At 38.3% G+C, this 27,761-nt stretch overlaps 2 protein-coding genes across 17 annotated transcripts in view; one reads left to right on the top strand and one right to left on the bottom strand.

Annotated features, from left to right (window-relative positions):
* Positions 1 to 152: 152 nt before the first annotated feature.
* Positions 153 to 27,761, bottom strand: part of LOC6500618 (soluble guanylate cyclase 88E) — a 41,965-nt gene continuing 14,356 nt past the window's right edge. Inside the window, exons 3-14 of one of the 2 annotated variants that reach the window (XM_001953543.4) lie at positions 25,592 to 25,664; positions 11,420 to 11,645; positions 10,731 to 11,218; positions 10,552 to 10,675; positions 10,362 to 10,494; positions 10,083 to 10,309; positions 9,925 to 10,029; positions 9,559 to 9,856; positions 1,677 to 2,784; positions 1,394 to 1,606; positions 1,052 to 1,321; positions 153 to 987 (exon numbers count right to left, since the gene is read on the bottom strand). In XM_001953543.4, coding sequence (XP_001953579.2) covers positions 819 to 987; positions 1,052 to 1,321; positions 1,394 to 1,606; positions 1,677 to 2,784; positions 9,559 to 9,856; positions 9,925 to 10,029; positions 10,083 to 10,309; positions 10,362 to 10,494; positions 10,552 to 10,675; positions 10,731 to 11,218; positions 11,420 to 11,587 — 3,303 coding nt within the window. In that variant the 5' untranslated portion in view covers positions 11,588 to 11,645; positions 25,592 to 25,664 and the 3' untranslated portion in view covers positions 153 to 818. Of the gene's footprint in view, positions 988 to 1,051; positions 1,322 to 1,393; positions 1,628 to 1,676; positions 2,785 to 9,558; positions 9,857 to 9,924; positions 10,030 to 10,082; positions 10,310 to 10,361; positions 10,495 to 10,551; positions 10,676 to 10,730; positions 11,219 to 11,419; positions 11,646 to 25,591; positions 25,665 to 27,761 lie in introns of both variants that reach the window. The other variant, XM_044714945.1, reaches the window with a different exon arrangement.
* On the top strand, positions 17,263 to 26,479 carry LOC6499946. Of its 15 annotated transcripts, none has more exons than XM_044714955.1 (8): positions 17,263 to 17,390; positions 18,477 to 18,618; positions 19,071 to 19,280; positions 20,954 to 21,023; positions 21,088 to 21,197; positions 22,977 to 23,354; positions 24,525 to 24,755; positions 25,170 to 25,252. In XM_044714955.1, the coding sequence occupies exons 2-8, from the start codon at positions 18,528 to 18,530 to the stop codon at positions 25,190 to 25,192; spliced, it is 1,113 nt and encodes a 370-aa protein (XP_044570890.1). In that variant the 5' UTR covers positions 17,263 to 17,390; positions 18,477 to 18,527; the 3' UTR covers positions 25,193 to 25,252. The 15 variants fall into 15 exon arrangements, with proteins under 15 accessions (XP_044570890.1, XP_032305772.1, XP_044570895.1 ...); XM_044714960.1 differs by lacking the exon at positions 25,170 to 25,252 and adding an exon at positions 25,970 to 26,479 and having other exon boundaries at positions 17,329 to 17,475; positions 20,975 to 21,023; XM_032449880.2 differs by lacking the exon at positions 25,170 to 25,252 and adding an exon at positions 25,970 to 26,479 and having other exon boundaries at positions 17,329 to 17,475; positions 20,960 to 21,023; positions 22,977 to 23,180.

Raw genomic sequence — 27,761 nt, 5'->3', positions numbered from 1 at the left:
GGTCATTTATTTAAAATCGTATCTTGTAATCGTCTAAAAATGTATCTACGTGGTGTATTTATGTTTTAAAAACTGTTTGTTTTATTTTCAATTAAAGAATAGTTTATAAAATAATAATCTATTTGTAGAGTTTCTGGGTGTAGATTTTTAAGGAAATATTAGTACCTCCGAAATTGTATAAAAAATACCATTTTCTCTATGTTCTTGAAACATTTATTTAATAGGCGTGTTCACAGAAAGTCTACTTCTTAAACATTTAACTACTAGAAATATATAGAGTTTTATAGTACATTTATATATATTGTAATATATTATTTATAAACAACGCGGTATATCTTTGCGAGCAAACTTGTCTCAGGTGGTTTCATGAAGATGTGTGTGAAAAAGCCATAGTTTGGTTCGTTTTTGTTTATTTTTTGTGAAATTTAGTTTCGTTCTTGTATTGTCATATTTAGAGGTCAGAAAATTTGAAATCTTTTGATCAGTATTCGGTTAAATATACACATAAATACATACTGAGTCAACAGTTTATACAGTTTCTTAGTATAATTTGGACATTTATTCGCCGAATTTTAAAGCCCTGTTTTGACTAGCTATAGTTTTTGGATTCACTTTGGGGTATACATAAAATACATTTAGGTACATCTTTTATCTATTCTATAAGCTATGAGATTCAACGACTAACTAAATTCTAATAATTGCTGACTAGTTAATCACGACACCATAAAGCACGCGCGAACATTGAGCGGAATCCGAGTCAGTTGTACATGATATGGATGTGAATTGTGGGTTCGGGTTTGGGGATTGTGGAGAGTCCTTTACAGAATCCTACAGGCGTTGGAGTGCATCCGGTGCGAATGGCGACCATTTCCATGTCCAAAGCCACTGCAGCACTGGTGAGTGATTCCCCCACGCGGGGAGTGGTGGAAACTCTGGCTATTGCTCAGCTTGGGTTCGACGTGATGGCACCTGGGGGCGTGACTGTGGCTGAGGGGGAATCAGGTAATTAAGTATTAAATTTACTAATTTATTAGAATAATGGAAATCTTACCCATGACTGCATAGACCAGAATCTGAAAGAGAGCTGGGCATCAGCTGTTGTGGAGGCGGTGGTGGCAAGAAGAGTGGGCACCCACCGGCTGCCAAGTCTCCACCGCCACCATCATGTCCGAAAATCGCCAGACGCATATGGGCCGCCTTGGCCGCAGACTGGGACTCCACCTCGTGCACCTCCTCAATCATCTTGTCCAGCTTTTCCATGGCTTTTGTTTGCTTGGCCGCCAGGAAGGCTTTTCGTGCTGCCTTTGACATGGAATGTGGCCTATTAGGATTACAAAAGGGTTAATAGACAAAGTTCATGATTATCCTACTCTATTTTTATCCTGAAACTCACCTGGCAGGTGCCGAATGTGATCTATGAGGTGGGGGTGAGTGAAGTGAGATGGATGTTACCGAATCCTTGGAGCTGGGTCGATTATTGCCACTATTACTGGTACTAGCCTGGACCACTTGCATCGATTGTGTGGATTGGGGTGGCGATTTGGAGCGGATGGGACAACCTCGAGGAGCACTGGTGCTGGGGGCGGTGGTTGCATCCAGGCTGCTGCTGTTGGAAAAGGTAATTTTTCTAATCAGATTTTAGAGATAACTGCTGTGAACTTTTTCAGGAAACTCACTTGAGCTTGGCCGCCTTCTCGCGGTCCAAGGATGCACTGCTGCAGGTCGCCGTCTCCCGGGCCGGAGCGGTGGATGGTGGCGTCATCTGATCCATGGCAGCGAGTTCCTCCGGGGTAAACTTATCCGGGTTACTGGGCCTCGGTTTGGGGGGAGCACTCCCAATCCGGAACGGGGGCGTTGGACTAAAGCCACATACGGGAGTATGGTTGTTGTTGTTGTTGGCCAGCGAACTGCGTGAGATCTGCAGATCCTCGAGAAACTCTTCAGTGTCCAGGATGAGGGAACCGAATATATCGGACGGCGAACGCATGAACACATGACCCGTGGAATTGGATCGCGATTCACGACGCTTTTCCTGATCCGTGAAGCCAGCACTGCTCTTCACGGGGGAATTGGCAATGCTGCGACGAGCCACGTCCTTAAAGGTTACTGGTGAGTAGATGCGACTTCCGCGGTCATCCACAGCTGCTCCTGCAGCAGGGGCAACAGCCGTTCCCGACGAAACTGCCCCTGGTGCCGCGCCTGATCCAGTCACCTGATGGTGTGCCATGTGGGTTGCAGCAGCGAGGGTATTGGTGGCAGTGACCACCACTCCCGACATACTGGCAGATGGAGTCACTTTATCAACGGGCGGAACCACAGGAATGGGAGCTAGTACAGGAGCTGGAGTTGGAGCCGCAACAGTGACCGGAATCGGACCGGCACCTGCAATTGTCACAGCCACAGATACTGGCACTGGAATCAATGGCGAAACTGGCTTGGCAACCGGCGGCGGCATTATAGCCTTGGCCGTTGAGGCAGGTGGGGCCGGTGACAACGGATGAATCTGTAGGGCGGCGGTCAGTTGCAACGGAAGTCTGTTTTCGCGTTCCTCCAGCCAATAGGTGGCCATAGTCCCTTTTCCCTTAACATCGATCTCCCCACGTTCGAGGATCTTATAGCTTGGACCAATGAGAATCTTCGTGGACTCGGAGATGTGCACCTTCATAGCGATGCTAGTGGACTCCATCCGCGATGCTGTGTTCACAGTATCACCAAACAGACAGTACCGTGGCATTTTCAAGCCCACAATTCCAGCCACCACGGCTCCAGAATGGACGCCCACACCTGGAGAAGATCAAAAAATAAATTAATTAGCCAGCAATCGGCAGGCATCTTTCGTTGCTTGTTCTCACCCACCCCGAGTTGAGAGAGGAAATCTTGACACTTAGTAAAGAACCTATCTAATCTGTATTCGCAACTATGTATCTTTATTTTAGAAGAACAATTTTTATATAAGATGCTAAATTATACATAAATATATCTTGGGAAGGTCAATGTTATAGGTGGCAGTGTCACCCACCTCTGAGTCTGCTGACTCAGATTACTTATACTGCTGATTTTTGTTGAGGTTAGATATTGTTTCAGGTGTGAATATACGTAGATTAGTAGGTCTTGGCACTAGGAGCCAAGAGGTAGCTGCGTTTTCATCGGAATGATGGTTTCCGAGCGCGGGATGCCCGTTTGGTTGGCATCAGGCCCGACTGGGGCTCTCCTGGGTGGCATCACTGCTTTTGGGGCATAAAGGGACTTCAGTTTCCCTTCAGTGTCCCTGTAGATGCAGCAGCCACGGTGATCCCGCCTGGGGCATTTTCTGCTCAAGACGCTGGCTCCAGTGCAGAGGAATCCGAGGACTAAGAGTAAGGACACTAGCATGAGTGCGCCGGTGCTCAGGAGGCGCATCTTGGCCAGGCTGCAGAGAATTGCCAATTAAATCAAGTGTCGGCCCGGCTTCTGTCCAAAATGTTGATTGGGAATTGGCGGCTGGTAAAGTGCTGCTCCTAGCTGGCCACCGTTAATGTCACTGGTAGGGTGCCTTAAACTCAGTGGGCGGAGTTAAGTTTATGGACTAAGTGCCTTAAGTGCGTATTCAAACAAATCTGAAACAGAACTGAGGGTCTTGGCTCGACGAACACGCTAGCTTTAGCCAATAACCATACAATATATAGACTTCAGTTTACGTTGGACCGTCGATGCGATCAGTCGTGTGTCTCTTCCAAATCAAACTTCTAAGCGAGGCAAACTCAAGTGGCAAATATTCTAACTTACATACAGTTCTATAATTAGATTTGTTATCAGTTAGTGCACCAGCAGTGACAATCTTCTTGCTTACACTAGAAGCTTAAAACGAACAATGCGCGATCCACCAGACATATGGAAGGAAAAACCTTCTCCAACTAGCAAATTCCTAATCATATCAAGAACCGATGATTCAACCTTTAAAGGAGTCTCACCTTTCAACATAAAAAAAGTTATAGATATAACATGCGGAGGCGTAGTCGTCAGTTGTAGGAAACTACGTGACGGAAACCTTCTCCTACAAACGAAAGACAATAGACAAGCCGAAAAACTCCTAAAACTAACAACCATATTGGACATACCCGTAGCAGTTTCAGAACACAGAACCCTGAACTACTCAAAGGGTATAATATACTCAAATGATCTGCGAGGAATTGATGAAGAAGAGATCCTTGAAAACCTAAAAAGCCAAAAAGTGTCAGCCGAAAGAAAAATTATGAAGACCTTCACAGTAGAGCCGACAGAAACTGGACTTATAACTCTAACATTTGACAAGCTAGACCTCCCCGATCACATTTACATAGGATATGAAAGGGTCCAAGTTCGGCCTTATATACCATCCCCAATCCGTTGCAACAACTGCCTACGGCTAGGTCACCTCCAAAAATTCTGTAAGAACACAGAGACCTGCTTTATGTGCAGCCAACCTTCCCATATCGACATGACAATTGGAGAAAAATGCGAACGTGGACCTTGCTGCATCAACTGCACTGAAAAAAAGATGCCGGATAATAAACACCATCCCAGAGACAGAAATTGCCCAGTATTTCTTTCCCATAAGGAAGTGCAAGCCATCAAAACCCTCCAAAAAGTGGACAACAGAACGGCCTGGTCAATCTACAGGAAGAGACACCATCATGATGGGTCTCTATACGCATCGGTTGCAAGCTCAATGCAGCACAACACCTCCCAACAACAAAGATTGACACAGAACACGCCCCCGACAACAGCATCAACCTCTCACCACCCACCATCATCAGAAGACACTGGCAGACCCATTATAGGATACGACGACAAGGAAAATGAATCAATGCTAACGGACTCGAGTATTGAAAATAACAGAAAGGATAGTACAAACAGTAAAGTAAATATTCTCCCTAAAAATATAAGCAACAGAACTAAAAGAAATCTTATCAATAAAGAAAAAACAAACAGCACAATTATAACAAGGTCAAAGCTTAAAATATTGCAAAATTAACTAAATACTAAAGACTACAGATTAAATATAAATAAATCTAGACGTAAATATGACACTTAAGATATTACAATGGAACATTAATGGCTACACAAACAATTATAATGAACTGCTAATCCTAATCAAACTACACAATCCCAAAGTTATCTCCCTTCAGGAAACACACATAACCCTCTCCCAACAATTCCCCATCCCTGTCAATTTCAAAATGTACAACACAACGTCAATTATAGCAAAAGGTGGAGTCGCCTTATTGATCCACAAAGATGTCCAACATAAACCAATTCCGGTAGGACAAATTTTTGATGCCATAGCTTTAGAAATCTACTCCAAGCAAAAAGTTAACATCCTATCCACTTATATTCCACCTTCTCAAAAATTCACCACTTCAGATTTAGAAAACACTATTCCACAGTCATCAACACCTTCGCTGATCACTGGTGATTTTAACGGTTGGAATACTCTGTGGGGCTCCCCCAAGAGCAATCGCAGGGGTAGGATTCTCGGTGAATACATTTTAAAAAACAATTATATAATTCTAAACAATGGCCAGCCTACCCATTTCTCCACCCACAACTCTTACACCCACATCGATCTTGCCTTATGCTCTCCAAGCCTTAAAATTCACTGTGAGTTTAAAATAATGGACTCACCCCAGGGTAGCGACCATTTCCCTATAACAATCAACATATATAACAAAGAAAAAAAGATATTTAATTACACAAGCAAATTTCTAACCAAAAAAGCAAATTGGGAAAAATTTGAAAATCTTACAAATTGTCTCCATAGCCAGATCCCAGTTTCAACAAACACAAACAAAGAACACAGCAACATAAACAAAATAATACTAAATAGCGCTTACAATAGCATCCCCCAATCCCATCCTCCAAAAACTCAATACAATGTCGCATGGTGGAACAAAAAATTAAATATCTTGAAAACTAAAAAAAACCGAGCATGGAGATTGTTTAATAGGGAAATGAATCAAGAAAACCTAATACAATATAAAAAAGCCAACGCCCAGTTCAGAAGAGAAATTCGCCTCAGTAAGAAAGAAAGTTTGCACGCACTGACCTCCACCATTTCAAGCCAATCCAAAGCGGAATTAGTCTGGAATAACATCAGGCAATTCTGCGGAATTCACAAATCAACACACATTCATTGTATCCAAAATAGCAATAAAAACTCAACGGTCACAAATTCAAAAGACATAGCTACAGCCTTTTCCAAACACTGGTCATCTAATTCAGAGGACCAAAACTTCTCCCAGTCATTTAGAGACGCCAAAAATAACACATATAGATCAGACACCAACTATCTACCCAACAAAACAGCCGACTTTATGGAACAAGACATTACGGACCTTGAATTTAATGCTGCTTTGAACAGTCTAAAGGGGAACACCCCAGGAAACGATAAAATAAACTATATAATGATAAAGCACATCGGAAAACCAGTTAAAAAAAGATTAATAAACTTTTTCAACTCAATCTTAAGTTCTTTTATCCCTCAGGCTTTTAAAATTAGCACCGTAGTCCCAATTCACAAAGCAGGCAAAGACAAACCGACAATAGAATCATACAGACCAATCTCCCTTAACCCATGCATTGCAAAAACGCTTGATAAAATAATTTCCAAACGACTGTGGTGGTTTGTTACATCTAACAAACTTCTCAACAGCCGTCAAGTTGGATTTAAAAGAGGGAAGTCTGTGACAGACTGTCTACTATATGTAGACGCTATCATCAGCAGGACCCTTTCAGAAAAAAAACACGCCTCGGTCATAGCACTTGACTTCGAAAAAGCTTTCGAGAAGGTAGGACTTCACACCATAAAAAGCCAACTGAACCAATGGGGTTGCGGACCCAAGTTAACAAAATATGTAACACAATTCATGACAAGCCGTAAAATCAGAGTCAGAGTAAACCACAGTCAATCGCTAATCCAGTCAATCGCTAACAACGGGATACCCCAGGGTTCCCCATTGTCGGTAATATTATTCCTTATAGCATTCAATAGCTTATCAGATACCATTTGCAGGCATAAAAATTTAAACTTCATTGCATATGCTGATGACTATAACATAATAATAGATCTCAAAAAAGAAAAGAACTTGCAAATCGACTTGAACCGCCTCTTTGAAGACATTAGTAACTGGTGTAATACATCAGGAGCTTCATTGTCTATCACAAAATTCAAACATATGCATATTTGCAGAAAACAATGCTGCACTTGCCAAGTATCCACACAAACACATGTTATTGAATCAGTAAAAGAACTAAAAATATTAGGAGTATCCTTCGACTCAAAATATAGTTGGAAACCACACATCAATAATTTAACTAAATCTCTAACTAAATCGTCAAATATAATAAAATTCCTAGCAAACGATAAGTACAATTGTCAACCAACAACCCTAGTCCAAATCGTGAAAAGCTTATCCTTATCAAAAATAGATTTCGGCCTGCCACTATACGGACTAGCACCAAAAACACAAATAAAACCGATCAAATCTATACTCAACAACGCCCTTCGAACCGCGTTAGGAGCCTTCCGCTCAACACCTATTTATAATATCTACGTCGAATCCAATATTACCCCTCTTGAAACTAGAATACAGCACCTTCAAGCCAAATTATCAAAAACTATAATTCAATCAACAGACACTCCGCTGAAACCAATCCTTGACAAAATCCTAAAAAACAAAATAACAAAATACAGAAACTCAGCCATACAAAAGAGTATCATCTCCTGTAGCAACCTTGGCCTCCCGGTCAACCCAATAAAACCCACGCCAAAGTCAAATCCGCCATGGAATCTAAGTCCTGAATCAATAGACATAGCCTTAAGCAAATACAGAAAAGACCAAACAAATTTGTCAGTATTCATAAAAGAATTTTCAGACATAAAATCAAAAATGAACAACTTCACATTTATTTATACTGACGGATCCCTTTACAACCATATACCTGCATACGCCATAACCACCGAAACCACTGTCCTTAAAATGGCCATACTTCCGACCTACTCCTCAGTCTTTACTGCAGAAATAATCGCTATATTAGAAGCCATCGAGATAAGCCGCACAATAAAAGGAAAAATCTGCATCTGCTCCGACTCACTGTCTGCCTTAAATTCAATAAAAAACATTGACAACAACTCACATTACCCCACATTAATTAGAGAATCAATTACAAAGCTCTATCCAAAAATAAAAATCTTGTGGATTCCAAGACACGTGGGAATCATAGGAAATGAATTTGCTGATAACGCCGCTAAATACGCAACTACAGCACCTTTGGTCACGACAAAAAATCTCAACCAGACCGATATAAACAAATACATAAAATCGAAGCTATCTAACAATTCACTAAACCTATTACAAAACACATCAAGCTGGTACCAAACTATTAACATAAATTATACTAACATCAATGATTACTCCAAAAACAAGGAAATCACCAGTCTATCAAGACGAGATCAAACTAAATTCATTAGATTACGTCTAGGGCATACAAGACTCACCCATCAGTATAGAATGCTGCAATCGACATCTAACACCTGCCAGTTTTGCAACCAAGTTGCAATGACTTTGAACCACATACTTAATGAATGCGTAGCATTTAATCCTGCCCGAAACCCCTTCCCAAATGGTAACCTCCATTCTGCCATTTCAAATCCTACAACCAGCAACATCCTGAGAATCCTAAATTTTCTTAAAAAAACAAAGACAATCAATCTTATCTAATAATTAAGCGTCCAACAACACAATAGAAATAAGAAAACTAATTTTCGAATTATATAGAATTGTGCAAAAACTTGAATTTCACATAGACTAATACAGACATTAGGATTAAGTAAATAACAAAAAATGTAACTACGAAAAACAAAAAATAAAATAAATGAGCCAGCCGAAAGCCTTAGTAGCTATGGCTGCAACGCCCCCCCCTGTAGCTTTAGTTTTAACTTTAAGCTAACAGAATGTAAATAAATAAATATAGACTTACTCTCATTCTTACGCTCAAAATCTGTCTGACCGTTTTTGGTTGATCAGTCGCTGAGAGGCGACTCGGTTTTCACATACACTTCATTTTGAAGCCAGCTAAAATTTTAGATTTTTGTAACTTTTCAGGCATGCTACCATAAGAAAATGGGGGTATACATTATACGCTAATGATGAAAAAACTATGTTTTATATTTAAATATTTCAGCTTATATTTTGTATATGATATGGAATACGATTGAGTGGTGGCTAAATTAAAAGTTACGTAGTTAATTAGTTAGTTATTTAGACGGCACAAACACACCCAACAAACGCACAAAAACTTTAAACTTTCCACATTTTGTAATGCGAGCACCAATTTTAATAAAAAAAATGGAAAATATTACTTATGGTATGAAAAAATATAAATAACCCAATTTGTCCACTGCCACAGTGCACTGGTACTGCACTGCAGTGTTTGGGCACCCCTGCCTTAGACGATTTAACTCTGTATTATAACTGCTATATACATTTACATAGTCTAGAAAAAAGAGTACCATATAGACATATTGATTTTATAACTTACGTATCCTTAAGTGCTGTCCTGTGGAAGGATCTTTCAGATCAGTGATGGCGTCGACCATGTCCAGGGCCATATCACAGACTCGTTCGGCGTGGTTGGCATCCTTGTCAGGTGCTCCTGCCACAACCATGTAGGCATCGCCAATCGTCTCCACCTTGTACACCGAGTTCCGTTCCGTAAGCTTGTCGAAAATGGAGTACATGGCATTAAGCATGGACACCACCTCCATGGGAGTGATTCGACTGCAAATCTCCGTGAAGGTAACAATGTCAGAGAACAGGATTGAAACGCTGTCAAACATCTGTCGAAAAAATAATATAAATATTTTGAGTTTATAGATTAAATTATTTATTATTGATTTTATCTTACCTCACAGGTGTCAATGGGATTTTCTCCGCGTCTAAGTCGGTCAGCTACTTGTTTGGGTATCATCTGATATAGCAGTTCATCCGTTCGACGCATTTCTTCATCCAACTAAGATAGAGAGACTGTAATAATTCGTCCAAATTATTGTTTAGTTTTCTTACCAATCTCATGGATTCTTCCAGCTTCTTGGACTTTTGCTGCTCCTGATCAAGGGCTAACTTCAGTTCCACCGATTGTTGTGTTCCCGCCAACATTAAATCCCGGCTAAAATCGTGCATGGACAGATCGTTGATGTAGAGACCAGTGGTTATTAGAGAAGTCAAGTCAGGCATGACTGGAGTGCCCAGAAACATGATCATGCGCCAGTTCTCCATGTACACCATTTGGCCTTTAAAGAAAGGATATAGAAATGCAATAATAATGCCATTTACTGAATCTACCTTTTAATCTCAATGACTTTTCGGGCTCGCTTCCATCATCGTGCAAAAGTAAGTCCTCGCTTTGGGCATCCAATCTCTCAGTGACTGGATCCACAGTGACCAGTTCAAAAATATTGTTGGTGCGGTTCAGAATCTAATATTTAAAAATTGATTAAAATAAAAAACTATGCCCTTTAAAGAACACTCTTACAGTCTGAAACTTGAAGGCTATCAGGGGACGCACTAAGTCGAACCAGGCTGTTATTTTCTTTCCCAAAAGTTCCGGCAAAATCACCATTAGAGAGTTACCAATACTGCGCACTATCATATCAGCTCTGGAATCAGGGAGGATACTACATTGATAGTAGGTGGAAAATCGAAAAAACTCACCCAAATACAATACAGAAGGGAAAGATCTCGAACAACACATGAGCACTGATCGGCAGGTGCTTCTCCTCCCGGGTCATTGCCAGAGAGGCCAATGTGAACGCCCGATTATCGAAGGTCAACTGGAAGGTCACATGGACCGTATCAAACAGGATCTCCTCCCGCACCAGCTCGATGTGCATCTCCTTGTGGTAGAAGTAACGTGCCACCTCACGGATCTGCCCCATCGTGTAGTAGACGAAGCCGCGCCGCTTGGAGCGATAGTGCAGGGTCAGACCCTGCTTCGTTTCATTTTCACAAATGAAGCTGGGGGCTCGCATCCGCGGATACGAGAACTTCAGGTACTCATGCAGGTTGTCCAGGCCGTTGAGAAAGTCGCGCATGTGACGACCCAGGACGGACAGAACGCGATCGTATCCATACTGACCGACAAAGCCGACGAAGTAGACGCCCATCTGGTCCATGAAATCTCTCTCCGAGACGCCCAATACCTATAAAAATGATAAAATTATAAATTAAATGGTGGTCTAGATTGATTCAAAAGCAATAAAATATTTTTTTATGGTCTTCTGAAAAAACCAAAATGGTTCCAAAGCCTACACGGCGTATGAGTAATGGCCGTAAAACGTTGGATTAATTTATTGCTCATACGCAGTGTTGACCATTTATTAACCAAATTTTCGAATACCCACCTGTTGTGCCTTTTTTGCCAACTTCTGGAGCAAGTTCTCCGGGTAGACCTGATGCACACTGAAGGAGGGCGAATCGATGCCAGCCTGCCGCCGGATGTCCTCCCATTTCTCCTCGCCATACACGGACTTGATGTACTCGGAGAGGTTCTCCAACAGCAATCCGTACATCTTGAAGCTGGGGGAGTGGCTTGCTTATGCTTCACTTGGCGGACATTGATGGTTGGCTCTATTAATTGAAAGAGGAATCAATTGATGGACACTCTTGACTTGGTAGCAAACCGGAAATTATTCTTCACCAATTTCTACTGCGTATATGTATATTTCAAAACTCAATAAAGTGCCCACACTCAAAGAAGAACAAAATATTTCCTCAATCCTTGACATAGATTTCCAATCGAAATACTTTGTTCTGTCAGCTAATTTTATGGATCTTCTTTATGGCCTGGCATACTTTTTCTTTTTAGCACAAGATTTTTTTTTTTTTTAGATTTTCCTACGATGGATTCTGCATTACACATTCGCCCAGCTGGCTTCAGTTTGCCTGAAAAACTGTGCCAATTCTGTGGAATCCACTTGGACCGTGAATTCGTTTAAAAAATGATTCCCAAATTCGGTCTCTATGGGCCAGACACTCGGCGCCTCCACTCCAGCCACAATCATATTATTTTCCCATCATTTCTGTTGATTCGGGGTGTCAACGAATCCATCTGACTATTCATCCAAAGAGCCAACTGTCTCGCCATAGCTTTCAGCGCCTCTTCGCAGGTTTAAACCAACAATTCCAAACAAGGCCAATGGGAAGTGGAAGAGTCCCACTGCCAGAGACATGAAATGCCAGCACGTTTGAGGGATTAATTTGGCAATATTTGCAGATGAAGCGACAGAAATATTCATTATAAAGTGGGTCTATATAGAGACTAGCCTAGTAGAGGCTAGTCTTTAATTAGAAAAATTCCCATATATTTCCATTCTCCTCACTCCCTATATAGTTCAGAGAAACTGCAATAAATTGACCTTTCAAGCCAATAGTTATGAGAAAAGGTCATAAAGTACTTTCAATTAGTTGAAGTAATTACCCTATATGCCTCATGGTGGCTTTTTCTTGTTACCAGCAACATGAAACTCATTAAATCATTCATTTATATAGATGACATTCGAACCAAATTAAAGGGAGAGTAGAAAAGTTCAAGTTTTGTATCTTCCGACAAAGTAAAAGCCACAAGTTCATTATCCTTGGGGCAATATGAAGGTAATTGCAGTTGCCCCAAGTGGCTGTTAATTTAGCCAGCTTCCAATTGAGTTGTATCCACAATTTAGTCGCAAGGACAATTGCTATTTATTCGCCCTGCTTTGAATCTGGGCTAATTGAATTGCATTCAAAGAAACGCACCTGGTTCTGGGTCTTGCTGCGACCATGTCTTCTATTCTAAGAATAAATTACATTGCCAAGTTCCACTCCGACACCAGCGTGAGATATTTGCAGCACGTTGTAAATGAACTGGCTTTGGGTAGCATATGTTCCTGCCAGCCCTGCCAGCCACCTTGGATATCCTTGGATGCACTTCGCATATGTTCGTCTCGATTGGCAAACTAAGTCAATTTGTCAACTGTAAATTGAGTCATACACTTGGCTGCACTCCTTTGGGAATTTATTTTAGATTCCATCTCGAGTTTGATACCTCAAACTAACAACCAGCTAACAATTGCGGGCAAATTACAGCAAGGCTGCGGGCCAGGACCTGGGACCAAGGACGCATCGAAGTTGGAGCTGCAGGTGGCCATTTTTATGAGCCCTCATTTGTGTCCTTTACAACCATAATTCACAGTTCGCATTGTTTATGGCTTATTGCCATTTGTTGTGTCACAAAGTCATTTCAGTCGCTTTGAGCCTGGCCCATTATCCCTTCGAATATAAATCCCCCCCATGGCAAATCAGGGGGAAAAGCATAAATTCATGCATATCAAGCCATTTATTTAAATTTGTGGTTTATGACTTTTTATCATGAACCAGGAATCAGGGTTAAATAGCTTTGTTTGCTTTGATTATGGAAAAGTATGATTTGGTTTAATGTGGGAAATAGATGCTTATGGTTAGCCACATTACTAAATGCACCTTTTTTAATTAAAACCTATACAATTTCATATAAACAAAGAGAACCATATCCCTTGACGTCAACAATTCCGTTTTCAAGTCAATTTTTATCTTTTGTTTTTTCCTGTAGACTGTCGCTGTTTTTTGCTTTCTTTTTATATAAATAAATAGAAAAATAGTGAGATAAATCTTTGTGATATATATGTAAATACGTTGGGTAAAAAACTGCTCAAAATATTTATAAGACATCTTGATGTGTGAACTATAAAAGCGAACTGAGCAAGAAATACAGAAAAAATGTTCGAAAACACTGAAAGTACAAGACAAGAACAAGCTAAAATGCTGAAAAGGAAAAAAATATAAAAAAAACTCTCGGAGGAAAACTTTCTGTTTCGACTTCGGGGGCGACCTTCTAACATTTCGGCATTGTAGACACCCCCATAAAAAAATAATTATGTGGAGAAACACTTGTGCCAAACATATCAAAACATTGTCCACATTGGTGCTGTCATCCGTGGGCCTATGAGACTTGAGTAATCTTTATTTCATATACTTTTTATAAATATATCTGAATGTTTTTCTTTTTATTACATATTTGTTGGGGGGATGTTTAAAGATCGGGCTCTTTCCTCTCCGTTTCATGAATGGAATGCAAATCGCAAATAAATGGCCATATGTGTGGATGTTCAGTCAAAAATAATAAACAGGATGTACGAGTTGTATATCTATGACGTGAGCTGGCTATTGATAAATTCATGATTTTTCTAGGGATCGGAGGAAGTGAATTGCAAGTGGGTGGCCTCGGAACAGGTCGTTTACTAACTGTTAATGGCTTTCACAATTTTCTATTTCGGCCTTATTTTTGGGACTTAAAACTTTTAAAATAAGGTGTCAGCAACCATGTTCTGTATATTTCGAAACATTTTCCTATTTTGCCACTTTGTCTGGCCATCAAAAATCTATCAAGCAAAAAACCAAAATTTCTACTATATTCAAGGTCATGCTTTTTGCATTTTCCATACAATTATAGTTGGTCTCTTTTGTATTGACCCTTGTGTCCTTGGGGATTAATATAATTAATGGTTGATGAGGAATTTTAGAAGAAAAAAATGTTTGCCAACTAATTTGTGAGGCTTTTTTGTTCTCAATTTTCCAGTCCGAGGAAAAATTCGTCTGGCATTCAGTTTTAATCAAATTATAAACAAAATCTGTTTTTCTGGCATGCAGTATACGAAAGCCAAATAAATTATGGAAGGCAAACCCCTACTGGCATTGAACAAGTGTACATAGAGTATATCTTTCTATATACCATGTCGTGTACATAGAGCACATATATCCATTCTCTGATCTGCAATTGTGTGGCTACAGAAACAATTAATTTTCAAGTTCATTTGCGTGGGCCGATGTCGGGTTTTGTGAGCAGAGCCGATCAGACCCTAGCTGGCTATAGCCATATAGCCATAGCCTATAGATACAGATTTCTGCTGCAAAATCATGCGAGAGCATATATCCACACGGCATATATCGAGTACACATATTTATTTTTATATTTCGTGAAAAATTCATTTGAAGGTGTCTGCTATATGTTAAGGTTAAATCTTGTTATATATAGATCTCGAGAAACTATGTATTAGTGTTTCATTATGAGCGTATTTTTAATCATATTGTATGCTGAACAACATAGATCGAGAGAAAGCTTTTCGGGTTTGGCGTTAAAAACCATTAGGCTCTATTTGTGAGTCCTCGTTGATCCCCGGAACTCTGACTACAAGGCTAAGAATTTTAAAGAAAAACCACCAATTAGCCATAGAGCTTAATAAGTTGCATAACACAGTAATGTATTTCAAAGAATATTCATATATTTATCAGATCTATTTTCATTGCAAACTTAAACAAAAGGCTGAAATCTGTTTATTTTTACTAATTTTGAATGACTCAAAACGATATTTGTAGAGAATATGTTGTTTGCTCTATGCGCTGGTAGGCCAAAGCAAATTGCTCATACGCCGTGTTGACATTGTAGGATCTCTATAATTTGTTTTTCGTTTAGTTGCGTTTCATTTCACTTGCAAACACGGCAATCGACCTTCACATTGGAAAGGCGATTTATTAGACCCCAAGTGTGCGAGTAATAAAATGTAAATAAATTATTTGTTGGAATTTCTTCAGTCACCCGCCTTTTCACTGTGACAGCCCGAAATCATACCCCCCCAGGACGTCGCTCAATGTAATTTATAATTGAGTTGTGTATTGTAAAGTATGAGGAATTTGTAAGGAACACAATTTTTCGGCACAAATGTCGCCATATAATGAGCTTACATGCTGACCTCATTTCTCAAGAGACAGTGATTATTTATTTAATTGCTTTTTCTAGCTAACAAAAACCTGAGAAACATTATGACTTATTCCAGTAAAATTTCTATTTGCCCTTCAATGGACTTGTGGAAGCAATCAAACCTAATTGATCTATAATTAAACTCGAATAGAAGGAAAGTGAAATAACAAGTTGCTCAACTCATTCAAATTAGCAGCCAAAAAAGTGTGCCAGAAAGTAAAAGTTTAATCGCATCCCCACACCCAATGATTGGGCCAAAACCGAAAAAACCTTTGCCAGGTATTTCCCAATAGTTTTTGTGCATTTTTTATTTGGTCTACGTGTTTGGTTCATCAAACTGAAAGTCAAGTTCAAGATTAAATCACGACGTTCTAAAAGTTTGTTTAAGGGTAAAAATTTTAAATTCCTCTTATATAAGGTAAACAAACAAAGTCAAAAGAACATTTCAATGCAATTGCATCTGGCCTTGATTTAATGGGGCGGAACACATGCCAGGAAGCTTTATAAACGATCTGCACGGTTGAAAAGGTCAAATTCCTCTCCATAAAAATGGACATATAAATAGAAAATTATTTACTGGAAGCTGATCTGCCCTTCAACTCTGCACGTGTAATCGTAGCTGACTGGAGAAGCTTTCCCCGGGTTTGTTTATACGTTTTCCGAGGAAATTCCCTTGAAAATTGTATTTTAATAGCTGAATTCTTTGTGCAAATGAGAAGAAAAACTATACTATATATAAGGAGGATATTCTACCAACAGGGCTTATAGAATTTTTTATAAAACCTCTAGGGACATTCTGTAGAAATTGAAAATCTAGTTAGGACTTAGGTTTTATCTGGCATCTGATATTACCGCTGGAATATTTTATTTTGTTTATTTAACTGCGTGGGCCCGTGCTGGAAATGATTTTTCCATTATCCGGAAACTAATTAGTGGGCAGTGAAAAACCTAAACAAATACCAAACATAAATAAACTGAAACGTAATGTGGTATAAGCAAAGATTCTAAAGAAAATTGTGTAAGGAAAGAATATGACAATTATTTAGAGTCCTAGAGTTCACTGATCAATTCAATAACACAATTGACGCATTTCCTCTGACCATTCCAGTTAGACAAAATAAAAAATTAGAACAAAGTTAAAATTATAAATAAAGAAAAGTGTCGGGAAGCAAGAAAAAAACAACGATCAAACAAAATAATATAATATTGGGATTTTCTCAAGTAAATATAGGATCATATGTATTCTGGGATAAATTAGCTGGGTTTCTCTTTTTATGATCATCGGCAGCGCGTCATCGAGTTTTCAGTTTTCAATCTTTGCAAACAATGAGTGGGCGCCGTGGGTGAAAAGACCACCACCAGAACCACCAGCACCACCCCACGATCTTTGCAGAAAGCTTTTCCCATAACCGATCACCCGGAGCTTTCGCCACCAAGACATGCAAGTGGACAGATACACGGATAGGGCAACCTACGCCGTAAAGGAATGCGCCGTGCTTTCGGGGCCGAAACGGAATGGCAAAATTCTGAAACGAGGAAAATTGGTGAGGCGAATTTTCATGGGGTTTGCAGTTTGAAAAAATTCTTCGTTGAGGATAGATCGCTATTTTTTAGGAGTAATTTTAAATTGTAAGCGAAACCGAAATAAATTCATAAATACCAATCCAAAGTAAAGACATGAGACAAAAATTAAATAATTAAATAAAATCAAATCAATTAAAATTGAATATAAAATACAGTGCATTATCCATCGAAAGTAATGTGAAGAAATATAATTACCTGGTGACATGTTATGGAAATATGATAAAATTATGATTGAACCTATATATTCCAAATGGAAGAGACATTGATTATATAAGAGAGTTGGATTCTCAATGACATTTGATACCAAAGTGTGAAATATTGCAAGAGTTTGTGAAGTGAATGTATTGATTTGATTTCGATTTACTAAAGACTAAAAATTATTTTGAAATAATCATTCGATTGAGTTTTCGAAAATTCTTTGCACAGTTCTTCAAGATTGAAGTAAATTCCGATGAAAGCCAGAATAACAGAATGAATTCAACTCAAGGACATTTAAAAATAAAAGAAAATTTAGCTGCATCTCTCAGATACACATATACACACTTGAACACCTACACACACACACATTCTTACAGATGTATAAAACTAGAAACGTCTTATAGATTAAAGTGTGAAATTTTCAATCCAAGAAAATATTTTTATAGTTGAGCAAATCAGAAAAAAGCAGCCAAAAATCGGAAAACTGAAGAAAAATAAATTTATTTTTAGTGAGATTGATCTTGCGTTGGCTGCTGCCGTCTTCTCATACTATTATATTAGATATATCTATATATTTTATAAACTTTGCACTGCTCTAAACTGGCACACAGTCTGTTTATTTTCGAACTGAGAGACTTTCGTAGCCAAAGCAAAACTAAACCGACAAATCATCCAATCTACCGAGTGGAGACCGATTTAAATTCGTGCTGTGTGTTGCCTGGCATTTCTCGGGAAATAGACATACAAAAAATCAAATAAAATAAAATAGTAATATAAATTAAATAAGAATTAAAAAAAATTAAATTTATAAGAAAACTGTGCTGACTTTCTTCTCAACTTTATTTCAGCGAACGAGTTCAACGATTTTTTCGTGAACAGAACAAAACAAATCGATCAAAATGTTCAAGAGCCATTTGGAAATGATTGGGCGCAACGAGAGCCCCAGCAAGAAGGCCAAGTTCTGGCAATCCTACATCAGGTCCCTGAAGGGTAAGTAAAGCCCCAACAATATAGTTGGTTACCTGAAATACTGAAAATTCGAGCTGAGGATATATTATTAAACTTTGAGCAAAATAGCTTAGCCCATATATGTACATATGTGTGTATGGCCCATTTCTCTTGGCAGGTGTCATATCAGCCGAGCTATATTCTTAGATACGCTCCGTTGGGAAAGCTTTTTGCAGTCAAAAGTATATAGAGAGAAAAATTTAAGATATGTGGTCGGGCCTTAAACAAAGCAAAAATCTCATCGAAAAAATATCTGTGTATCTATGATAGACACAGCACACCAAAAAAGAAATCAACTTAAATTTTTTTCTTCTTAATTTTGTTGTTCTCGCCTCGCTGGCATTGAGCCAAATAGTGAAAATAGCCGAAATATTTTGAATGTATATTTGAAAAGCAATGAACTAACGCTGGGTTATCCAAACCTCTATTTATAGGCTCTGAGGATATCCGCGCCCACGAGGCGCCAAGGGCTTCTCGTCCCTACAGCTCCTACCTGGAGTCGCCCACATACAGGAGCATCTATGACGAGCCCTCCACCGCCAACGAGCGTGTCCAGTCCTCTGGCTACAGATATCTGCCAGTGAGCCGTGACACCTACGGCTACTCGCCACGTGCCATCTACGATCATCACTACAGCCGAACAAGTAAGTTGAGATTTCGATTTAAAATCTTTTAAGCTTAAAATCCCGCCTAACTTCTTTACACAGCTTAGAAATGTATACATTTTCCAACGCCTTGCAAAGAGTGTAACTTTAATCTTACATTTTAAATAAAAGTTAATAGAAAAGTTTTGTTTTTAAGGATATGATACAAAATTTGCAAGGTTATATAAGCTTCGGCCAAGTCGAATGCACTCTCAGCTTTTCTGCATTGCTTCGATGAGCCATCAATCAATCAACAAATCGAACAACCAATCAATCAATCTGTCTGACTCAACTCAAGTCATTTTAATTTGCACTCGCTGATCATTTTTGAACTGCATTTTCATCGAAAAAAGCTTGCCACAAAAGTATGCTTTCGACAATACCTTGAATATTCTCCCGATTCGAGCCATTTTTTTTTTGTTCCGATGGCCGTCTTTGTGTGCGAGCTATGATTTCATAAATTTAAAAATATAAAAGCCAGCGCAAAAAGCCAAAATACTATTACGTCAATGAATGATTTTTGGCAAAAGGCCTCACAACGAAGAAAAACAAAAATGTTGGACATTAATACACACACATGTTAAGAAACACACATTCTATACACCCAGAGGCAGACAAAATACAAGAGCAATATATATATGTTTATATAAATCGGAATATCGAGTCAGGTATATAAGAGGAATTTTCGACTCAATTTTTGGTGCGTGCTCTGGGATCAAATGACTGTGGCGGCCCTCAATGAGGAGCGAAATTCTCTTTTCCGAATTTCCACACATTTACACAGAGGCATTACCTATATACCCATCCGATACCCATCCACCCCACCCACAACATCCGATATTTTTCAACAACCTGGTACCCCGTTTGCCTAAATTATAGTTTTCTTGTTCGCTTTTTTTTGGACTAACCAATTGTTTTTTTCTTTCTCTCTCTTTCATAAATGTTTCAGAATATACGTAAATGTGTGTGTCGTCAAAATAAATACACACATATATATCCGAGCGATGTATATATTTTTGATATTTTATGCGCACTCTATATATATTTATATATATAACTATTATATATATATTTGTTGTTGTTCTCTCTAGGCAAAAGACAACTTAAATTTAGTGAAAACAATTTTGTGTAGATTTTAGTTAAAGTATCAAAATCAGAATATGATTTATTTGGTAGCCAGTATATACATATATGTATGTGTTTTGTGTGTGAAATAAAATCTTGAAACAATCTGCTGTTGCTCTCTTTGTGGTGCTCCATCCATCCATCCATAAGTCAGTCCATCCATCAGCCAATCAGTTCATCATCCGTGTCATCAAGGGTTTGCTATAAACTTCATACTTTGACCTAACACTTAGCCTAAGCTTCTACTTCATCTGGCATTGGGTTGAGAAATAGCTTTTTAATGCGATTAAAGATTTACTGATTTTTCGATTCCCTCTCTCTATTTTTTTCCTGCTTTTGCTAACATTGCTTTCCGGGAATGCGTACGTATCGAATATTGCGCATACGACGTGTGAGCCCTCGCTAAAATGATACCATTTTCAGTAAGCACCTTCGTGTTGTGTTTGTTTGCTGTATTTATGCGATGCTTTATAAGAGATTAAAAAATTCTAAAGAGGATACACTGTTTAGGAGTTTCGTTTTCTAACGCGTCTATTTTTTGAAAACAGTTCCAGCTAACTACGATGCAGAGAAGGCCTGGAATGATCATCTGAAGCGCATGCAGGAGATCGAGCGCAGGTGGGAATCCCATACTCCAATCATTTAGTTCTTTACTAACAAAGTTTATTGATGTCCTGGTTAGGTACCCATCTCGCTATGGTCTGTACTTGAAGGACAAGCCACTCACCCCCAACGCTCTGGTGCCCCTGGAGTACGAGCCAGAGGACAAGCTTCTGGCGGAGCTCAACAAGGGTAAGGATATCAAAGACATTTTCTAAATCCAAAAACCAGAAAACCAAAAAACCAACACCAACAACAACAGGAAAGTAAACAACACAACAACATCATCAGCGAAAAGAATTTAAAATTAATTTACGAAATGTAAGCACGAACATAAAAATAGCAAATGATATCTAAATCAAAAACACTCAAAAAACGACCTCAACGAAATTTTTTTTTCAAATTCAGCCAAAAAAAAAATGAAAACACTGATGCAGACTTTTCTCAATTTTGTTACGATTCTATTTTTGTCTAAAATCTTTACTGTTTAAAACCTATTTTGCAGCTCTGAAAGTTTGAAGCGCTGAGCGTTAAAGAAAAACAATACTACTTTTGTTTGCTTAGCTTTTAGTAAGACTCTTGTAAAATATTGCAAAATCTGTCAAAACCCGAAAAGAAAAACGAAAATAATTGTATTCAATATCTGTCTGTAAAAAGAAATCCCCCCAAAAACTCAGCAATAGTCTAATCGAGTGAAAATTTCGTTAAATGTTTCATTGTATGATATATTTAAATATACATATGCTTTATTTTAATTATTAACTTATACAAAATCAACAACAACAAAAGTAATAAAACCAACAACAAAACATTTATAAAAAAAAATACAACTCTAATTTTAATTTTAGACTTTAAATATATTTAATATAAACATTTTTAACGACCCCCATCCATTCATTCGTACCTAAACAAAAAATCCCATACCCATCCCAAATATTTTAAGCCTTCTTTCTAACAGCTGCTGTACCAAAGAGCATAGTTTTTGCCGCTAAATCGACAATTCGTGCCCACTGTTAGCCCTTGGCAACTATACCCCAACAAAGATCACTATTTCTGCCCTTCTGATTAATTTAAATAAACCAAAAAAGAAACAATACATTAATAATAAAAAAATCAATTTAATACCAATCAAGAAAACTTGTGTTTTGGAACTATTTCTTCGCAAAGGATCTGTCTGTTTGGACCTTAATTCTCTAACAAATCATTCGCATTTCGATATTAATAAGTCAATGTTCTTACTTTGTCCAGTTCGCTGTTGTCTTTCGTCTACTTAGTCCCTCGTATCACCACTAAAATCAAAGCATAGAAATTCACATTACACTGTGCGGTGCCTGTACATAAACTGCCGAAATACTCAATCAAAACTACTATTAAAACTAAAAATATTTATGCAAAACCAAATGAAATATTTAACGAATTCTCCAATCCAGTCTTATGTCTCATCTCCAATGGCAGAACATATTAAGATTCCCCCTCGCGAGGAATTCAAAATCAAAAATTCAAGTATATTCCAAATTGTAATTGTGTTTCGTGCCCACAGTTTTGTGTAATTGTTTACTATGTATTTTGTTCAGTATGTTGTTTGTTTTCCATTTCTGTTCTACATTTTTGTGTAACCATCGTTGGTTGGTGATGATTTTTCTTCTGGTAAGTAATTGGTAAGAACATAAAAGATTTTCTAATGCAATGGACCAGCATTACTCTAAGAAGGTTACGAAAGTTAAACATTAAATTATTAGAAAACTTCTTTTTTAAAATAGGAACAGAAACTTTTGATTTTATTTAAAGTTAGGAAAACCCAACAAATATTAAAAAAAATAATTTTTTGAAACCTTGAGACAATTTCAAAAAATATAGTCCTTAAAGTAAAGAATTTTTGAGAAGAAATAATTGATTAGAAAAAATTCTTGAGAATCTTTTGTAGCCCGAGGATAGATACTTAAATCATCATATCATATATTCTGGTTACAGCTCGTCGCTCGGCCTCTCCGTTCCGCCCCAGCCGCACCACCCGCGCTGGCAGCGAGCCGTACGTGCCCCCACCAACCTATTGGGGCCGCGAGGGCAGCGTGCCCCGCGGACCATCGGTCTTCGACCGTGCCACCAGCTTGGCTCCGTTCACGCGTCCCAGCTTCCGCGCCAGCTCGCTGGAACCCCTGGATGAACTCTTTGAAAGTAAGTTGCCCACGATCGCCGAGGCTGAATCGGCGGCAGCTGATGTTGCCGCAGCTGCTGCTGCCCCCAGCCGGTCACTCGGTATTTTCGAGCGCGCCGGCTCGCCAAGTCCCACTCCCGTCAAAGCCGGTCGCTGGGGACCCCGCCCCACCGAAGTCGCCTACGATGCTGAGGGTAAAAACCAAAATTCACTTTTCTATCCCTGCCTAAAAAAAAACAACCTAAAAATGAGAATCCGAATTTGTCTTGATACATGAAGAGACGAAATTTGCGTGTTATTGTTGAATTTTATGTGATTATGAATTTTTTTCCTGTCGGCTTCTGTCGAAATGCCGAGACAAACGATGATGGAGACGACGAACGTGTTGAAAAATTTCCACCATATTTTTCAAACACCCGTCCTCTCTCCACCTATGTGGCCATGTAATTTGTCAAAATTATTTCCACTCTTTGGCTTCGCCAGCACGATTATTTGTCGTGTCCTGTGCCTTGACTTTGCCAGCAGCATCAGCAAAATATTTACAGTATTGCCCGAAAAGTAAGCGCCGTGCTTTTAGTCCTTGAATGCAAATCGATTTAACTTTATAATTAGAAATTAGTCAAGAGATTGTAAATCGGTTATATCGGTTATATAATCGGTTATAATGATAACTCACTTTGTGTCATAATTGTTACACTCCTTCCTTTAAAAAGACAGTCCGGAAAGTAATATTTGCAAGTGTCCTGATTTGTTTTGAAGTCTAACTTGTAATTAACAAACAATAACCGATTAACAATCAATCTTGTAACTCTTAAAAAAATCAAAGCTAACTTTAAATCGGTTTGAATTTTTCAATAGAAACAACAACCAGAACCCCACCTTCATATACCCACTGGTTCGCTTATCGATGTGCTCACTGTAGCGCCTGCCCATCTTCCCATATATCACTTTCTTTCTATCGAATCACCCCTCTATATCTTTCTATATCCTCTATTTATCATAATTCCTACGCCATACCTCCATTTGGTATTTTTTCCACAACGAAACCCCAACATACGCATGGAAAATATCAAATTATTGTTGATTGTTAAAGCGTTGTTTTTTTTTTATTTAATTTACTTTTATTTTAGTTTAAAAAACATAGCAAAAACAAAAAATATTTTTCTTTCTGCTCTTCTTGTATTCATTGCAACTACAACAACCAACAATGCAAACAAACAAACACTTATTGAAACCCCAACAATATCTGGTTGCAACATCAAAACGCACAACAACACCACAATGAAACAATATCATAAAAATAAACGTTGAAACACTACCATCTCTGATGACTAAATACTGCTACTGAAAATGCCAACAAATAGGACTTCCGATCTTCCACCCACGCAACCGCTTCAGGGATCTGCTGAGCCCCAGCCCCAACTTGCCGGTCTCCTCGATCGTGCGCGATCCCTTCTGGTGGGACGTGGATGACCTGGTGCCCTTCCGTGCCACCTCGGTGCCCCGTGCCTCGAGCCCCGTGGCCCGTGATTCGTACTTGTCGCCGGTGAAGAATCGCTACTTGTGGTCCAAGCACCCCGCCAGACCCTTGACACGTAAGTTATCTGAATGGTTTATTAAATAGGGTTTCCCACTATGATCTTACCAATTGAGGGGAGAAATTATCATATTAGGGGGCTTAAGACTTTTCTATTGGCTATAATAAAATTGGTAAGATCTCTTCTGTAAATATAGTAAATACAAAATTTGTATATATTTTTCGATTGATAATTAAGTCCCCTAGAAAGCAATTGGAAATACCTCACAAAAGCATGAGAGAAATTTATAGATTACAAATTACAACTCTCATTGGAAAACAAAAAATTCTTTAAAAAAATTATAGATCTGATATGAAATCTTTCTTTCGTGTTCTGCAAAATTGATTATATTCCCTTAAAAGCATTTTCTAATACCGGATTTTAACATTATAATTTTTATTTTATTTATATTTTCACATCTCACATAAACAGCTGAGGAAGAGGATTTTTTCTAAAATAAATCTCTAGATACAAAATCACAAATCGTTTAGCTATAATAACAAAGCGACGCTATATCAATCATATAGCAATTCTGTAATTTTTTTGTACTTAATTTTACATAAATTACATGTAACGAACTGTAAAAAAAAGCAAATTGGTAAGAAAATGACAAAAAAAAGCATGTGCAAAATATAAATTTGTTCATTGTAGAAACTACACAAATGACTTGTAGTGTCCACCTTCGAAATTCCCAAAAAAAGGTTGTCCTGTAGTACTCCATTTGGTAGAACCTCCACATGTAGAGTTGCTAACGAAATTTAGAATTATAAGCACCGACAAATGATTGAGTTCTTTAGTTTGGTTTTAAAGAAAGTGTCTATTAATTTTATTGAAATTCTTTAAAATTTTCTTACCTTGTTGATGGATGTGGAATATTGTTTTAAATTATAAAAATTTTTAGCCCGGATGCATCTCTTGGTGATTTTTCTAAAAATAAAATAATTCGGTTTATAAAAGACAATATAAAATAAAAATTTAGTAAATTACTAATTGATTTAACAATTTTCTATGACTATTTTATCTATATATTTTTGTTATCTTTGCCATAAATAATACATGAAAAGGCAAAACTAAATAGCTCTTTCGAAATATTCAAAATTGTTAATAACATCTGTAGATTTGAAAACCAAAACCTATGCACGCCCTGTACTTCTCAGTTATTATTTTTTATGTTTATTTGGATTTCCTTAAAGCAAATTAATTAATATATGTTTAATTTATATTCCCAACAGCTCACCGCTCAATTTTGTAAACGAACGAAACAACGAACTTTTCAACAACAAGAACATCCTGAAAAACAACGACGAATGCATCACAAGGGGCCCCAAAAAAACAACGATATAAAACTTTGACTACCATTCATAAAATCTTGAAAAATGGAGTCTAGTCAACAGTAGCAAAAGGTCTTAAACACCTTTTTTTAGTCTCAATATCCTCAGACAACGTTTGAATTTTTTCAAAACTGCAAAACCCTCCGATGGAAAACACCATCTTATCCTTATCGGGGGATTAAAAAAAACATTTGCCAAGAAGTGCGTATTTCCCGTAGAAAAAAAAATGAAAATATAAAACTCAAACTCTCTATTATTTTTATTTCTGGATTTCTAAGATCATGTCTTAAATGTTAAGTGCAAGAATATGAAAAAAAAATCGATTTACATTTATTATAATAAAAGATGAAAACCAACTTATGAGTGCCCATCCGAACATCAGTGGGTATCATAAATTGTTCCTTTTTTGTATATTTTAGATGCTATATATAAAATATTTATACAACTATTTGTATTTGTAAAAAATATCGTCTCTTTCATGGAGAACGGAAACATTTAGAAACTGTATAAGGGATATGTATATCTGCCAACGACAGATCCAACATTCGGCCTATTCATACATATACTGGACAATTTCAATTTGTAATAAAACTTAAAAAAAAAAATACAACAAAATTATGGATAATAATAAAAAAAAACTTCTAAAAACATAAAAATTTGTAAGCCTTGAAACATTGAAAGGGAATGTGGCCACCTCGAGGAGTCAAGTCAACATCCTTTGAGCTTCGGTGACCCCGCTTTTTCGGCCCCCAGTCCGACCCATTCCCTTCCGGTTTCCAGCATTTTTTCCTTCATAGTCCATAGATCCATAGACTTGGGCCATTTATCTTACCATTTACTGCCCGGCTGCTCCATTTTTTTTGTGTTACTTTGACGTTTTTGGCGTTTAGCACGCAATTGTTTCGCACTTCTCGGCTGCTCATATACCCCGCCTGCCATTTGTCTCTGCCAGGGACTTTTTGCCAAGGCCTGGCTGGCATGCCAGAAGCCTGTCAGGTCCTGGGAGTATGAAACACGCTTCATTGTGTTTGCTCTTCAATCGCCTTAATTTTCTAGCCTCCTTTATTGTTACTGGTCATTTGTGACTTCTTTTCTGATGGCCGCTACATATAGTCGTTTACTTTCGTTCTTTTCACTTAATTATTGATTCTAACGTACATATTTTCTATTTGGCAAAGGTCAATGCAATGTCAGGCTCAGCCCCCAAGAGATCCTCCTGGCCATGTTTCAATAGCATTTCAATTGCTTTTTAACTGCGTTCCCCCGAGGGCTGTGGGGCAACTGGAAATTGTTTGCCCAGTCACGTGCAGACTTGGCAATTTTCGTGTGTCTATGGCCCCATTTAATTAAAATTTTTATTAATTTCCATGACCGAATATGCATTAAAGCCATTTAATCAAGCCGCAAATCCTCAACTCAGTTCCGCTTCGTCATGGACGGAGATGAATTTTGCCTCCCAAAGCCATTGTTCGTATTTCTGAATGAGTTAAATGGGCTCTACATATACGTCTCTGTGGAAATGGGAGTGGTGGTAATGGAGATGTGGTGTGAAACTAGAACCAGATTCACATTTGCGCCTATCCTTCACCCTGTCAGGTTTAATTGACTTATTGAAGCCAAGCAGGAAAGCAGGAAACGAGCTTCGTCGGGGCGGAAAAAAATTAGGAGAGATATAAAAAATGGGGATATATTT

Source organism: Drosophila ananassae, chromosome 2L (assembly GCF_017639315.1).
Source record: "Drosophila ananassae strain 14024-0371.13 chromosome 2L, ASM1763931v2, whole genome shotgun sequence".
Classification (NCBI taxonomy): domain Eukaryota; kingdom Metazoa; phylum Arthropoda; class Insecta; order Diptera; family Drosophilidae; genus Drosophila; species Drosophila ananassae.
This window is presented reverse-complemented; position numbering and strand designations above follow the sequence as displayed.